At 39.9% G+C, this 16,951-nt stretch overlaps 1 protein-coding gene across 1 annotated transcript in view; it reads right to left on the bottom strand.

Moving 5' to 3' along the window:
* The window catches only part of PLXDC2 (plexin domain containing 2), a gene marked incomplete at both ends in the record, with an annotated part of 267,272 nt that extends 250,702 nt beyond the window's left edge, over positions 1–16,570 (bottom strand). The window contains one exon of the mRNA XM_080611015.1: positions 16,462–16,570. Within this exon, the coding sequence (XP_080467141.1) occupies positions 16,462–16,570 (109 nt within the window). The remainder of the gene's footprint in view (positions 1–16,461) is intronic.
* Between the last annotated feature and the right edge of the window lie 381 nt (positions 16,571–16,951).

Raw genomic sequence — 16,951 nt, 5'->3', positions numbered from 1 at the left:
TGCAAAACCTCAACATTACTTGGTATTATTAAAAGCAAATAGAAAATAAACTTGCCCAAACTAAATGCAAAATATAACCTTGCATACTACATTACCTGGAACTACTTAAGGAAATTTGGGGCATTTAGCTCCCACTGATGTCACTGCTAAATGCCCAAGATGAAGCACTCAGGAAACTCCACAGTAACAGTCACAGAACTGCATGGTATAACTGTAAGTTAGTTTTATCTTATTAACTAAATTCTCATATTTTCAGTTTTGGTGAGAGGCTTATAAATGTATTCTGATCATTGTAAAGCCAGACATTCCAAGCCTAATGGAGTGCATGTTTCATAGAAGTTATTAAGCAAAGGATTAGAAAACTTTTAATATATTTTCCCTATAAATCTGCTCTAAATATTCTGACAAGGTATATCTTTGAGAATCGAAGCAATAATTTTACTTGATGGTTTAATTAAATCTCCAAACAAGCTAATTGTTCTTTAAGAAAAGATAAACATCCAGCTGATGCATTTAATTTATAACAAACCTTAAAATAAATCATACAGGTCTTTAATTTTATATTGCAAAAAGCCTATAAATTAGATTAAATGTTCAGTTGCATATACTGCACATTTGGCTGCCTTCTCTTGGTCATCACTTCTTTGGGAACAACTCTTTAACTTGGCATATATTTTTCAAGGTAAACAGAGCAGGTGAATGATTTATATATTTATTTCTAGGCTACACACTATACAACAACCTTCAGATGAAGGAAAGAACCCAAAAAGTTGTTGTGCTGGGCACCACATACTAAAGAATATCTGGTTCTTCTGGTACCAGATGTTAAATTTTAGACTACCTGTTCCTTCTGGTAGGTGTCAAAGCCAAACTTAGTCACACTATCAAGTCATTTTTTTTGCTACCTGTGAATATGTAGTGTAATTCAGTGGAAGTCCAGATATATTTTATGTGTAAGCAAGAAGAAATGTTAGGGAGTCCTACACTTTTGTCCTTGCACACTGGGGCAGAGGAACTCATGCTCTTACTGAAATGCATCTGAGAGGAGCATTTGGAAAAATGTCTTAGTAATATAACTATCCTTGGGCTATGGCATTTCTCCAGATTTGTTCTCTTCTAAGGAGATTTCTAGGGCCTTCATTATCTCCCTCACATAGATGTAAGAGATGCTCAATGTAAGCTTAGAATTTCCTAGGACTCCACTTCCCTGACAAGCTTTTTCTCCAGGACAGTGCAGAGATCTGCCTGTTCCTTTGGCTTCATGTAATTTCCACTTCTACTTCTTGCTCATTGCATTGAAGGAAAAATTTAAAAATAAAAAGAAAAAAGAAAAAAAAAAAGGACAACAGAATTGCAGGGAGGCTTTTTAAAATCTAAAATAGCAAATAATACAATCCGTAACTAAATTAGGAACTTTACATCTTAAGTCTCTAGTTCCATCACTATGAAGTATACAGTTTCTGCTCTGAAGGCTAAACATGAAAACTTTGACTAGAACTGTGACATTTTTCTCATGTACCTACACCAAATTTGCTTTGTGTGATCTTGGCAAGTCATTCAATACTCCAGTGCTCCATTGGTAAAATGAAAATAAATAATAGCAGTTATTAGACATGGCAGTTTTGTGGCTAAATCCATCAGTTTTTACAAAGTATTTTAATGTATGGTGATGATGAAATCTATAGAAAAGCTTGTAAACAGTTATTTCAAAATTCAAAGCCATCCATTCTAAATCCACAAATGCCAAGTAAAATATATTACAGCATAAATATCAAGAGGGACGGGAAGGAGAAAAAGCACGACATGTTTTTAAATCATGAAATGCACATGGGATTCCCTGGTGTGTTTGTAGAATGATGCCTATTATTCTTCAGATGCCATTTGGCTGGATAAATATGAACAGCAGGAATAGCTATCATTCAATGAACTTCATACTAATACCTTGGCAGGTGGGTATCAAAATCCCAAAGCGAGTAAGAGCAGAGATGCCTTTTTACTGATAAAAAGAGCAAGTTGAGAGGGATGGGCGTCTCTGAACCAGAAACATGTTTTAGGATTCCTGGGAAAGATGAAGACTGAAGCAATTTGCCTTGGCAAACAAAGATAAATGACCTACCATGTGAGTTAACAAGTTAGGGAAATACAGTCCACAATTGCAGAGGGATGTGCAGTGAGAGCAGAATACATTTATGTTCTACATCTCATTTATAATGAAGTCATTATATGGGGTTATACCTTAGTGCTTAGTGCTGTGATTTGCAGTGCCACAATGATGGCCAGAGGATACTCTGTCAAGCTACAAGTTAAACCACTATTGCCACAGTACAGCTGTAAATATTCAGAAAATTACCATAGTGCCAAATGAACTCAGTCTGTACTTATCATTGTCATCATTAATATTTCTTTTTCTTCCTTCCCCCTCAGAAGAGCACGTTTATAGAAGTGTATAAGCAATTGGATCTTTGAACTGCTACAGACCAGAAAGGTCCTCTTCTATCTTTCTGGTCTGACCTCCCCCGTCCTGCAGTGGCTTGCTAAAAGCAGGTGTTCGGGAGTGAAAAAGGAAGCATTGCTCCTGAATGCCTAGAAGCATAGTCCAGCACAGACCTGGACAAAAAGTCTTTTCATTCTTCAGATATTTTTTACAAGGCAGCCACTGATAAGAGCAGTCACCTGGCAGGGAGATACAGGTTGCGAACCTTTCTTTTCCAGTTTACCTGTGGTATATAATTAAGAAGTTCCTGACATTCCTTAAAATGTGGAATAGACAGTAGCTGCTTTCTGTGATTTTCAGGAGTACAGAATCAGATAAAGTTTTTGGGTTTTGCTTTTGGGGATTTTTAAAATAATTTTTACTTTTTTTTTTTTTTTTTTTAAAGACAGAAAAGAAACTGAATTAGAATAGAAAATTAAGTGTTTTCCCCTAAAAGGACACTGCTTCCCTACCGAGCTTCTGAATATATCTTTTCCTATTTCTACTCTCTGGCTTCCTATAGATATAAATTAAAGGAGCCGAATATTTGTCCTCAAAGTAACCTGATTTTTCTAATCCCTATAGATGTTTTGATCTCTTTCCTCTAGACTCCCAGGCTGAATAGCCCTGCAGAATTAATACTGCTGCTGCAATGTATAGAGTGAACTGAATCAGGCCTTTTATTCCTGCTCAGCAAATGTTCTGATAGCTCTCACAGTCGAACCGTGGATTCTGCTCTGCTTGCTCCTATTTTTCCCATTTCAAGAGCTTCAAGCACTCTGGAAGCCAATGCACTTCCTTTACCCTTACAATTAAGTAAATTACATTATCACAAATTACAAGTAGGTAATACAAAGATAAACATCAGCAATGAAACAGTACCCAGAACCTTCCAGACTCCAAATCCCAAACATTTTTAAGGAGTATAATAAAAACATTGGGAAATGTACCGCATTTTCAGTATCAAGTTAAAAATCACTCTTAGTCATTCTCTTCCTAGGAGCGTACAAGCCAAGCTTACTGCCCATGGGAAAGTGGTCACTGGCTGCACTGTGACCAAAGATCCCATACTGCAATATTTCACATACACTAAGGGTTGTTGAGCACAGCACAGAATTAGAGGGAAGGCTTTGTGGGCTAAAGACTTTTTTCAAACCGATCCAAACTGCTCTTACAGGAGTAAACTGTGGCTGTGTTGAAGTATGTGAAGGCAGAATTTAACTTTGTTTTATAAATTAAATTTCAGACAAAAAAGGCCCTATAAACATTGTAGTAACACCTACCAGTGTGTTCTAGCACAAGTCAGTTGAGTGAAGACTTTACATATGCACTTCAAGTACACACTTCAGTTGCATTTTTAAGTGCTGTGCCAAATTGAGACTTGCAAGGGAAGCAACTATTTTTCTTTTTGGAATGAATTTATATCTCTTCTCTCTTTGCCTTCTACTTTATGGAAAATCCCAAAATGGATTTGAATTATACCTAAAAGTTAAAAAAACTTTCCCTAGATAGCTAAACAATAGATTATTGGGAAAAGAGGGCCAGCTGGCTGGCTCTACAACTGTACCAGCAAGAGTCTCAAAGACTCCCAAATAATTAGAGAGATGAAGCTAAAGCTCCAATGTATTTATGATTATCAATAAAACATGACTGTGTAGGTGCAAGACATAACCAAACGCTGGACAATCTCCCTGGCCACAGAGTTTTAAAATTTCAGTAAGAATGCTGGCTTGGTATGCACCCTGGCTAAGCTGTGCCATAGAACAGCAGAAGGATAAAATAATGATATTCAAATACAGGCATGGGAGGGTCAAGGCTAAAGCTAAAGGAATTGTTTTTTATTTTGCAGCCTACATACTACAGCAAACTTCTGCAGATAAAGCTAGATATAACTTCCTATCCTGAAGGCCTCACCTTTAGATTACTATGTATTCCTGCCTGGAAAAATAACCATATGTGATCCGTAAACATCCCTGGGTCATCCCTTGAAGTTAACAGCAATTTTGTTTGTGTAAAGAGTAGAACGATAAACCATAAATTTGCATTCAAGGAGTAGCATGTGGTAAGTGTTTACGCTTAAATTTGATGTGAGCTGTGCGTGCTTATTGCTTCTCAAGCTCAGGCCACATTTCAGCCCCTTGGAGACACATCATAAAATCTAAGTGAATGTTTAGCTCATGCATCTCCTAAATATGTCTTGCACATCATAAGGAAAAAATAAATGAATAAATAAGGAAAATCTCAATGCCCAGTTCTTAAAGAGGAACAAAGATGCATGTGCCAAAGGATAGATCGCTCTAGTCCTCTGCTGTTGTCCACTACAACAACATAGGAAGGTGATAGTCAGTCTTTTCTGCAAGCTGAAAGATCCTTCTCTCCAGAAACGTCTTCAGGATCTGCAACAATGCTGCAAAATTCATTGCTGCTGTTGAAAATAGCCTGGGACTTTTGGACCAACTACATTCCAAAGCCCAAGATCAGAAAAAAAATCTGAAACATCTACATCTTTTTCAGCCCACCCATCTGTAGGACACAACCTGCATACATTACTACTGTCAAGCAAACATTTAAGCACAGTTCTAAATAACAGAAGATTTCTGTAACTTGAGCCTAAGGATAAAACCCCAAATATTCCAAAGCATAAAGTCTAGTTTTGGTTTTGTTGTTGCTGTTTTGTTTGTTTCTCTCCAATTATTGTTCCAATTATTAATCTACAAAAGATAATTTAAATTTCTTTAAAATTAGGTGGGGGATGGGACTCGTGTATTTTGCCAGCTAAGAATAACAGGTTTTTAAATCCAGTTTTTTAAAGTTATCACTATTCCTGCAGAACGAACAAAAACCACCACTGGTGATGAAACAGCTGAAAAGCACTGATTGTATTAGGAGATCTATCAGTTCTGTTTTCAGCCAGACACTTACTCTGCAGGAAACTTCAGCATGATTTATAGCATCAGAGGCACAGCATTGTATGTGGACTCTGTATAAATGTGTTATACATGTGTTATACAGCATTTGTCAGTAATCTTAAAAATTCAAGAAGTTACACTCCCAGTAAAGGCTGCTATCATGTTTGTGCAGTAAATTCACAATATTCTACATCTTGCAATGCTCATTTTCTGAGGAAGATATGCTTTCAAACAGTCAAAGAATTCAATTCAGGAGTACTGGAAACTGATTGTTTTGGAAATATTTCTTCTGACTACAAATTACTGAATCTGGATTGTCATTCTCAGAGCTTAATTACAGGAAAAATAATTTTACAGTTTGTAAAACATCATCATTCTCTTCTCTCCAAGAATTCAATAGCAAAACCAAAAAGATTTGGACATAATCCTTCCAACTGTCAAAGTGCCAAGCAGCAGAAATCTGACCCAGTGTTTGTCTATCCTTCAGACGTACTTGTGTTTAGAAAATAAACTTATTACATTAGACTATAAAATGTGGCAGTTTGGGATCGGCTGTATAAACAGCTGAGACACAAATGCCTCTCTTGCTGCAAGCCTAAGCGATGAGAGGAACATTAGAAACGACAAAATCTACAGCAGTCCCAAATTAAACCTTGTCTCTACACTAATCGGAGCCCTTAGCCAACTCTAATTGTGATTTTTTTTCCCCCAACAGACACAGGTTATTTGATCAGAAGCCTGACTGGGATTTAAAAGGTTAGATTAGGGAATTCAGGGATGAGAATGCAGACAGAAATTACAGCCCTGTCTTTGGTGAAGCAAGGGGAAACTGAAAAGGTAACTCGGCTGTTGCGTAAAAAACCAACTCATACAATTTGAGACACATTACATTTTTAACTTTGGCAAGGTAATCACTTTTTCAAAACCACTTTCCTATTTGGAAAATTAGGATATTGCCTTACTTCTATAAGGTCTTCCAAGAATAATAATACTAATGAATATACAGTGCATAGCTATAATGATTACAGGAATAACTCAGAAATCTGTAAGACAAGTATGGCCTGCAAACAGCAACAGAGAAGTAGAGTATACAAACTAACTACTGACAAGTGATGGGAATCAAAAGTCTGGGGTTGAACCTCAGACAATAGCTAAACAAAGCTAGGAACACAAGCTGGATTTAAGCTTGACACACACTTGTGACACAGTTAAAAGATTATAGAATCATAGAGTACCAGGTTGGAAGGGTCCTCAAGGTCATCCAGTCTAACCTTTCAAGGCAAAGCATGACCTAGACTAGACATCCGAGCACCTTGTCTGGCTGAATCTTGCAAGTGTCCAGTGTTAGGGAATCTATGACTTCCATGGGGAGATTATTCCGATGTGAAAAATTTTCCTCTTGTGTCCAAGATTACAATTAGTCCAAAGAGTTGAAATTCACATCCAGGAGGTAAAAAAAAAAAAAAAAAAAAAAAAGAAGAAAAACAAAACCAAAGACTCAAACAAACAAAACAACACACACACAAAAAAAATCAAACAAAACCCACAAGTACAAGGTTTGACCCTTATATAGCAGAACTGCCAATCCTCAGGCAGCTCAACTGAAGCATATTATAAACCTGCCTCCTTTTAAACACTAGACCACTTTGCAGGATGTATACATGGCTAGCTGGAGCAGCTGACAAAAGATAATGGTAGCTCCTTTTCTCAATTCAAACTGTTTGTTCTAGGAAGAGCCATTTTCCAAGTCATTTATGCTATTCTAGAAAATGGCTCAGAATTGAAACAAAACCAGTACTACCAACTCTGCAATAAATGTAATCATGCATAAGACAAAACAGGGGATGAAAAAGCAAAGTATATTAGGCAAAAAAAAAAACAACAAACAAAAACCAACAAAAACCACAACAAAACAAACAAAAAACCCAAACAAAACAAAAAAAAAAAGGAAAAAAAACCCAAAAAACCCCAGAAAAACAGGCTAAGCAAAAACAGAAAGACAAGCTTTCAAACAAATCAAACTAAAATTCAAACTTCTTTGCTATTGTAGAAATCTAAACTGTTGGCAAATGCCCTCATTATCTCCAGTGACACATTATACTTGGGGATGCTGCTATTTTACCAGGTGCTTGAAGTGTTATGGGGAAGAGCATTACTGATGGCCTGCGGTGCATGGCAGCATGTGGAAATGATATCCATGACACAACTGCTTCTCACCCAAGGTAAAGGCTTGATGACCTATGTAGTCCTTTCTAGCTATGTGGGTTCTAGGAAAGAAATTGTTAAGACAACTAATCACTACTATTAATATTTTGTTACTTGTGCATTGGAAAGATGAAAATGCCTCCAACAGCTTGCAGTATTAAAAGTGAAATGAGAAGGTTTGAGAAGGGTAAATACATTAATATCAGCAAAACTGGAAGCAATTATGGTTTTTTGTAGCTTGATGTTTAGTAGGGGAAAGACCCCTTCAGTCTTCTGTGGTTGAATGCAAACATGAAAATCTGTGTAATTCCACAGTGTACAATTACATATTTCAATTATGAAGTCTTGCATAATTTGCATTAAAAGCTAAAAAGCGCTGCATTACATACACTTTATTCATTAAAAGTGTTGTGTTGGGTTTTTTTTAAATAACAGATCTAATAAAAAGTAATTGGAAACCAGAACTGATGATAATCTATAATGGTGATTCACCCTAGCAAAGTTTTCTTTGTTTTGAGACTACAACTCTGTGTGTATGTGTGTGTACATATAAAAAATGTGTGTGTGTGTATATATGTATATGTATATATTTAAATAGGAACCAGTAATAGATTGTGTTGATATTGAGGTCAGGTTTCTGCAATATACCAAATGCTAAGCTTTTGGTCCATAAATGCGTTTACTGAAAATAAACCATAAATCTATTATCTTTATAGCAGCTGCAGTCTGGAAAACATGCTTTCTTTTAATTTAGTCACCTCATGAATATCATATTAATCAAGAAGGAACCTGAATGAGAAATATGCTATAAAGTAGTAAAAAAACCTAACTGAATGATCAAGACTATTGTCTTCAGCCCTTCTGCCTTTCCTGTAATCAATAAAAGTAAGATTTCTACCAGATAAAAACATCTGTTTTTATAAGGCTTACAGTATGCAGCTAAATTGTCAACAATAATAAGTCTCAGAGATTACTAGAAAATTAATTTTCCAACCTAAGTCAAAATTTGTATCTTGTTCAAATTAAGAGCAAACAGTCAACGTTTGCTGCAGGATACGAAATTAAAATGTATATATACACACACACCAACTCCAAAACAAAGTGTTTTCAATTATGCTTATATATCCTAATACAATACTTTTATTCTAAAATATTTGAAATGAGACATTTTATCACCATCAAAATAAGAAACTCCAAATTATTTGTATTGACACTTCCCAGCTGAAATATTTGGCAAGAGCATGTCAACTTTGACATAAGTTTCCAGTTTCAACTGGTTGTTTCTTTGAAATTTTTTTACTAAGCCTATATAATACCTGGAAGTATTAAACAGAAGTCAGGTATTCATCAGGGACTGTAGTGACAGGACAAGGGGTAATGGGTTTAAACTTAAAGAGGGAGGCTCAGGTTAGACATAAGGAAGAAGTTCTTTACTGTGAGGATGCTGAGGCACTGGAACAGGTTGCCCAGAGAGGTGGCAAATGCTCCATCTCTGGCAGTGTTCAAGGCTAGGTTGAACAGAGCCCTGGGTGACATGGCCTAATGTGAGGCATCCCTGCCCATGGCAGAGGGATTGGAACTAAATGAGTTCAAGGTCCTTTCCAACCCAAACCATTCTGTGATTCTACAACTCTATGATTCCATTTTTCCAGAGTTTTTATGTTGTTTTAAGAGGATTTATAATGCTCAGAGGTTTAAAAATACTACTTTTGTTCTCATAATTATATTTCCCCCTCCTCTACCTCTTCCAAAATAGAGTATTTTCTCTCTCTCTCTACTTTTTAAATCTCACTTGACTAACAAAAGCAGGTCTGGTCCATTTGACATAGACCATGGCCACATGAACCACTGAAACAGTGCACTGAGAAGGAAGCAACCTCTAAATGCAGGCAATAAGGGCAATGAGGAAATGAAGGCTGAAAGAGAAGAGCCTTGGAACTCTGCAACCTGTCCTGCCACAAATGGGTTCCTAACAGAGGGCCTTGGGTTGATATCCCAGACTGACTTAAGTCAAATTGCAAATACATGTTGTGACTTAAGTCGAATTGCAAATACATGTTGTCTGGCTTGCAAATTCAAAAGGAGAATCACAAACACCCACATAGGAAACCAGAAACATGCAGCTGGAGAATACCATGGAGCAACTGTAGTAACAGAGACTGATGCTGGCTTCCAGTTCTCTGTGGAGGCCAAGATAGCATTTTCCAATGGATTTTTAGTTCAACTGGTGACTCATAAAAGAAGAATCTGCATAGTGATGAACTCCCTTCTCTTTAACACTTCACCCTTCAGAAATTGCTGCAGGTACAAAGGATGATACCTGCCTTTAACAATCAGCCTAGTAACTCTTGTGAAAAGAAAAGCTGCAATTATTCAGTCCAGATACAGTGTTGCCATTTAATATTTGCAAAATTTACATTCTGATCAAATGGAAAAAAAAAAAAAAGAAAAACAAATCCAAAACATAATGCTTGAACAGAAAAAAAAAAAAAAAGTACGACTCAAAGTGCTTATACTGGAAAAACCACTGCACCTTGTTCTGCTACTAAACGCAGGTGAAGCTTCCAGCAGAATTTGCCCTACTAACTATAGCAGCTAAGGAAAGCTGCCTTGGAAGCTTTTATATCCCTGTAACATAAGCAGCCCTTTGACACAGTTTGATTATATGCATAAAGAAAAGGACTGTAGTTCATGAACTGTGAAACAACATATATTTGAAACACTACCAGACAGGTTAAATGAAAGTTTTATATATTCTATTTGTGGAATTCTTCCTACTCAAGTCAAGGACTTTTCACACAACAAAATGGGATAAGTGGTGCCCGCCCAAAGTCCAAAAAGTCACTATGAGAACATCTTGAAAGAAAAAAAAAGCAGCCAAATTATGTTATAATTGGAACCTAGATAGCATTCACATTAAAAGTTCTAAACCAAGTAAGAACCAAATCTTATTTTAGAAGCCTTATTTCATGACATAAGAACTCTAAAGCAGCATTTTAAATGTCTTTACCTTGTCTGCAGCCACAGAAAGTGTATACTAAAATCACATTAAAGTTACATATATCATTGACAAACGAGACACAGAGGCCTCAAGCCAAGAGAGCACTTGAATTCATGCTTGTATTTTATCTAGCTGTGGAGTTCAAGGTGAACCCTTGTGTACTTGAAGCTACTCACACAGAACGATTAAAGATATTGGGGTAAGACCTTGAAAGGTCACACTGACCAGCATTTGCTCCAAGGCAGGAACAGCAGCTGCCTTTCTGGATAGAGTGACGTTTCGGATATGTTTATCTAACCTGTTCCAGCAATGAAGACTACTCATTGATACTCTACTACCCTTGCCTTAACATTTAGAAGACTGTTGCTGCAATTTAAATCATTACTTATTGTTGGGGACAAGTTAATTCCTTCTTCTTTGTGGAAGCCTTTTACACATATGAAGATCCTTACCATGTAATCTCTGAGTGTTATTCTCTCTAGCAGTGCTCTTTCCTTTGTGTTTTGTTTGTTTGTTTTCTTCATGTGATACTCCTCAATTAGTCTACATATTTCTTAAAGTGAAAGGGAATATTCCTGCTGGGATCTTGCCATTGCAGCAGATGCATCATTCTTGTGATGTCTTGACTTGTATCTCTCTTCATACTAATCCTTACATTTCTCTTGATGTATCATTCCATCAAGCTGTTTGCTACTTTTGAAACTGTGTGTTCAACTCAAGTGTCAAGCTTGACCCTGGATCTGGCCTAAGAACCCGATCCATTTGCCCATTTCAGAAGAGAAAAAGGCTGAGCCAAATCCAACTTGAAAACACACTCCTACACGCTGCCTTTTGGTCTAGAGAGCTCAAAATATTACACAAGCTCTTTTAAACCGAGAATTTACAAGGACACTTAACACAACTGATTGCTCAATGTTGACAGCAAGGAGTGCTAATTGGGGCTATGTTTATGAGTTGGATGAGGCAAAAGAAAAGAGGAGGAAGCAGAGGAGGTGTTCCATGATGAGGCACAGCACCCAGCACTCACAAACATTACCTCAGGGCGATATGTTATGCTCATTTGTCAGGAGCCACAAACAAAAACTCACCTGCACTTAGCATGGCTTCACTACATACTTCTCCATGGACAGTAATCTCCTGGGTCGTTTCAATTCCTGCTGTGATTATGCAATTCTCCAGTTTAGTAAATATGACATCTGCCAACTGCACCGCATTAACACTCCTAGCTCAGCCCTCATCAGACCTAATGGTTGGATATAATTTCGCACTGCTGGCAAGATTGCAACATTTTCTTGTACTGGATGAGAAATGTTCCTGTCAAATTACCTTTCTTTCACTCTGTAGAGGGCCCCCAGAACACACTTCCTTAACTACTGCCTTCTTAAATTGTATTGGCATTCACTTTCCTTAGGAAGCATGAACCACATCGGGAATGTATCAGTTACCCCATCTGTGCTCTCAGATTGAGAGACTGTGGTCTCAGTAAGTTTTGAACCTGGGACTGCTACAGAGCTTTCTTTTTGCCAGCACTTTAAAGGCAAAACTGCTCAGTATTTCACAGTCCAATGACACCGCAGTGACTTTTATCAGAACCAAAGTCAAATGATGCTTTGTGGAGAAAACCAGTAGGATTGAACTGAGCATGTTTGTTGTGCAATAGCTGTCTAGTGCAATTCCAAGCAAAGCAACTTTCTGGGGACTGTTGCAAAATAGTCCTGCAGGAAACACAAGCTTCAGGTTCAAACCTCCATCTCCTGAGGTCTGTGCAGACACAGAGACCTGCAGCACTGCTCCACCAAAAATGTGCCAAAAAGTCCTTAATGAAAATGTTAACTCACCATAGGTCTGCAACTATTTTCCTCAGTGGGTCTCTTTCATCACTTGGCATTATGAATTTCCTCATCTAGCTCCTTCATGCTCTCAGGAGACTCTTCCTCAAAAAGACACAAACCTCTTGAACTACAAAATTTATCTAAAGGAATCTGGTATTCAGCAAGGCAGTAGATGTTGCCCCAGCATTTTGCTCTAAATGGCCTGTATGTGTTGCTACTAAATTGTTGTCCAGAACAAAAGAACTTTTCAAACTGTAAAGACCTTTTCCTCATTTTCTACATTTGTTTACAGTGTAGAAAGCTAGCTTCCCTGATATTTATCATCAACTCCAAGTGTCAAACAAAACCTAGCATCCAAAGCAAGTGTTTGTTGGGTTTTAAGGCATTGCTGCATGAGGATGTAAACTCTCAAGAGGGATATTTACAGCCAAACAAAAACACTGTCTTACCCAATGGATTTTAAAACCTTTGGTAAACTATGAGTATTGATCATACTCTAAATTTGTGGAAATAACTTTCTATGACACTGAATATCTAAGTCAACCTCATCATAGTCAATTTACCCACTATTTATTAGCAGTATCTCAAACCACCCTTTCAGAAGGAATGACAATGACAAAACCCCACAAACAATAAAAGGAAGAACCAAGATGAATGAGACTTAAAAAAATATTACTTTAGAAGGAATTCTTAGTGAATACATATGATATATATAAATAGGATTTACTCTCAAATGTCACTGGGATTCTTAAACCTACTTGTCTCTATTTTGCATATATCACGTACAGGAAAAAAAAATAGTCATTTTGAATGCCAAGGATAAAAATTAACTTTCGTACATGTTGTCTAATATTGCGTTTCATTAGGTACTTCTAAGATAACAGCTAAAGGTCCTATTGTGTAATGGCAAAAGTTTGGGTTTGGTTGTGGGGCTTTTTTTTTTATTATTTATTTAAACAGAGTAAAGGTCAGGCAAAACAGAAAATGTGACTATTTCAGCAGTAGATAAATGCTAGATAAACACTCCCTAATAGTAGTTTATCCCACAAAAATAATTCTACTCCTCTCTGAATGCTGATGCCTGGAGACAGCAGCAGTCCAGTGAATAGAAATTATACCAGGGTTCTGGAATATGCTTTGACAGAAGAAAACTTGAAATAACGGCCTCCTAATTTTGACTGATGGTGTTTGCAAAAGAATGCAACATTTCCAAGGCTTCTTTTGGAAACACTTCAACAGCGAGCCCTCACTTAAAACAAATGGGAGCCTTAATTGCGTGAGCTTTCAAAAGACCATGTGCTTCAGTTCAATCAAATCACGTCATACATGGATTAGTGCAAAACACGCATACACACAAACCTTATGGTTTAAGAACCTTCAACCTCCATTTATAGCATTTTTAGCAGCAGCACAGACACTGAGAGCGGCGCGGCGGAGGGCGGAAGGCGCCCTCCCGGGAAGAGCCGCGCGGCGCGGGGGCGCGGGGCCCTCAGCCGGGAACAGCAGCAGCGCCGCCGCCGCCCGGCTCGCACCTCGGGCACCCAAACGTGGGGTTTACCAACACCCAGGGGCAGCCAGGCAGGCTCCCGCACGCCTCGGACGTGATCTGGCTGCAACTGATCCCACATGGCTGCACCCGGCAGCATAATTGTGAGGAGCTGGCGAAAAACCGCGCGTGTACTTGGTTTTTCCCATCTCTGCTGGAATCAGGGCATCTCCCTTTGGTAGTATCCTCGGAAATCCTTTCCTGGCCTCAGCTCTGCCCGGGCATACTAAACGTTTCCATTTCTTGATACTATTACTTCATTCAGTTTCAATCAGGCGTTTTGTAACTGAGTATTCGAAGAATATGTCAGAACAGCCTCCCTTTAAGAATCTGCAGCAACTTCAAAGATTTATATTTTTCACTTTAATTCTTCAAAGGTTTTGAGCTGATCAAAAGGTATGCAGTAATGTTAAATACAGTAAAACTTTGAAACAGCACTTTTTATCTTGACTCACTGGACCCGAAGTTGAATTTACATAATTATCCTCTTCTTACGGATCACAGTTCCTCACTGCATTCCTTCCAAAGAACAGGATCCAAAAAAAAAAGGAATTATGAAAACCTGTTAAATACAACTCTGATTATGTTAATGACATTTGATTATTGCTGTCATAATACAGATTTTGAACCAAGAGAGAAGGAAAGTTATAAACAACTAGCTATCAAAACTTGACATCAGATTGTCCATCTTACTACTTGAAGTAAAGAATCATTTGGTATATTTTCTTCAGAATGCATTAAATATCAAAATAATATTTGCCTGCTTATAAACTCCTTGATACTTCACATCACACTCAGGGAGGAGCAAGACATTAATAAATGATTTACAGATAAGCAAGCTGTCGGTCTATCTTCTGTTTAGCACCTCCTGGTGCAGACACTGATGACTACTACAACTTCATAGCCTAAATCAGTGATGTGCAGAGACTATTTGCCCACTGACAAATCACATTTAATTTAGTCAGCACTACCAATCTTTTCTGAGTACAATGGCTAGAAGATTAATAAACTTTGTGAGATCAGTCCATGGCCATACAACGAAGTAAATTTCTAATCTCACCACCATCCTTTATTTTTCCTTATAACTAACAAACACTAACATTTCTTACCTACAGCCCTGAAAGCAACAACATGAAGCAGTACATGAAAAGTCTCCTCCTGTTTTTTCCCTTTGACCCCAAGTGACATGTGAGCCTCAGCAATCTGCTGATCTACCTTGTCATTTAGTAATTCCCAAACTCAGTAGTAGGCCCCTGCCAAGGAAAATCCCATCTCTGTCTGGCACATCATCTCACTGGACATTTCAAAAAACTCCCCAGTCTCTCTTGTTCGGGTCAGTTACGCTGTGACCACAAGACTCTTCACAATTGTATCCAACCTTTTATAAAGGAAGAAGGGGCAGCTCTGTTGCACCAGGAAAGCCAGTGGACTTGTTTCATCCGATAGTAATCTGGCTGGTATTTCGAACACAAAAGCACCGCTTTTGAAAGATTCTATAAACTAGAAGCTGCTGAAGCAGCAAGGTCCCCTGACACACAAAACCCACGACTTTCCTCACTTGTTCCTTAAATACTCATCCGCAAAATAGCTAAGCTTTCCTTTAGCAGCTTTCCCCTCCACAGCACAAGAATGTGGGATACAGAAGGCTTTAGTGATCAAAAGGGAACCCCACGTTGTGGGAAACAGTGGCCCGGGAGAAAGCACTACAGGTGCCGGGTGCCGTGCACTAATAACAGGTGTCTCAGACAGGATCCTCATACTATCACAAACTCAGTCGACAGAGCGAGCGTCTCGCTCTCAACGAACAGGTACTACGGCCCCCTGGGACTTCTGCCATTCTCTTTCTCCTCTCCACGCCTGGTTCCCAGGGAAGACTGCAAGCGACTGACTTCCGCGGGGGAGGAGAGTGCCCGCTAGCTCTCCCAAGCAGGATCTGCAGGGAAACTTTGCCTCCCCTTCCACGGCTCGATACTGGGAGCGCAGCGGGGCCCCGCCGCGGGCGGCAGGGAGGAGGCTGCCGGGACTGCCTCGGGCTCCCGGGGGCGCCGGTGTTCCCGTCCCTCCCTTCCCGGCTCTTGAGGGAAGACCCTCGCCTTCGGGAGCAGCCTCGTACGTGGCTGGGAAGGAGGCTTCGGGGACATCTCGAAGGGGCTGCGAAGGGGGACGGCACCGGCTCCCAGTGATCGTGGGCAGAGTTATTAAAGGAGGAAAGTCCCAAATTCTCATTAAAACAAAAAATAAAGTAACGGAGTACTCTTTCTGGAGAAGCCGGGACCGCGGTCATCCCGGGCCTCCCCTGGGAGCAAGGGGAGCCAGCCCCCAAACGCCGTTTGCCCTCCCCGAGTACGCGGCCCACGAGCTGCCGCCGGAGCCCGCACCACGCCGGTGCTAAGGGAAAGTGGCCCGACCTCCGACCCGCACCCCGGCCCTCCTCCGGTTAGGCTGGAGGCGCTGACCCGGGCCGGCCCCGCCCGGCAGGTACCGGCCTCGCTTACCGCGGCTCTGCCTCGGCGCCTCCCCGCCGGCGAGCTGGCAGCGCTCGCTCAGGCACTGGAAAAGTAATAGAAATCCAGCGGCTAGTTTGCTTCTCCGCAGCCTCGCCATAGCACGGAGCCTGCCGACACAACTCTCCGGGGTGCGCGCCGGTCGTCGTCGGTGGTGGGAAAGTCCGGGGGGCGGAGAAAAGCAGCCCTAGCAGGCTCTGAGTCTCTCTGTCCTCGGACTAGCTCTCATACAGCGGGCGGCAACGACGAGCCACCGGGCTGAAGGCGCTGGACCAGGTCTGTGGGGCCGTGAAGGAGGAGGAGGGAGAGGGGGCTCCGTCCGCCCAACTTGCACGGCCGCGCCGCTCTCAGTCCAGTGGCATCACCGCTGGGGAAAACAAGCCCAACCTCGTCTGCGAAGTGCCAAACTCTTCCCTCCTCGCAGTCTGCTAATAGATTTTAGGAGAGCCACTGAGATCCTCCCTTCCTGGCTTGCCCCCAC

This window comes from Psittacula echo (genome assembly GCF_963264785.1).
Source record: "Psittacula echo genome assembly, chromosome: 2".
Lineage (NCBI taxonomy): Eukaryota > Metazoa > Chordata > Aves > Psittaciformes > Psittacidae > Psittacula > Psittacula echo.
This window is presented reverse-complemented; position numbering and strand designations above follow the sequence as displayed.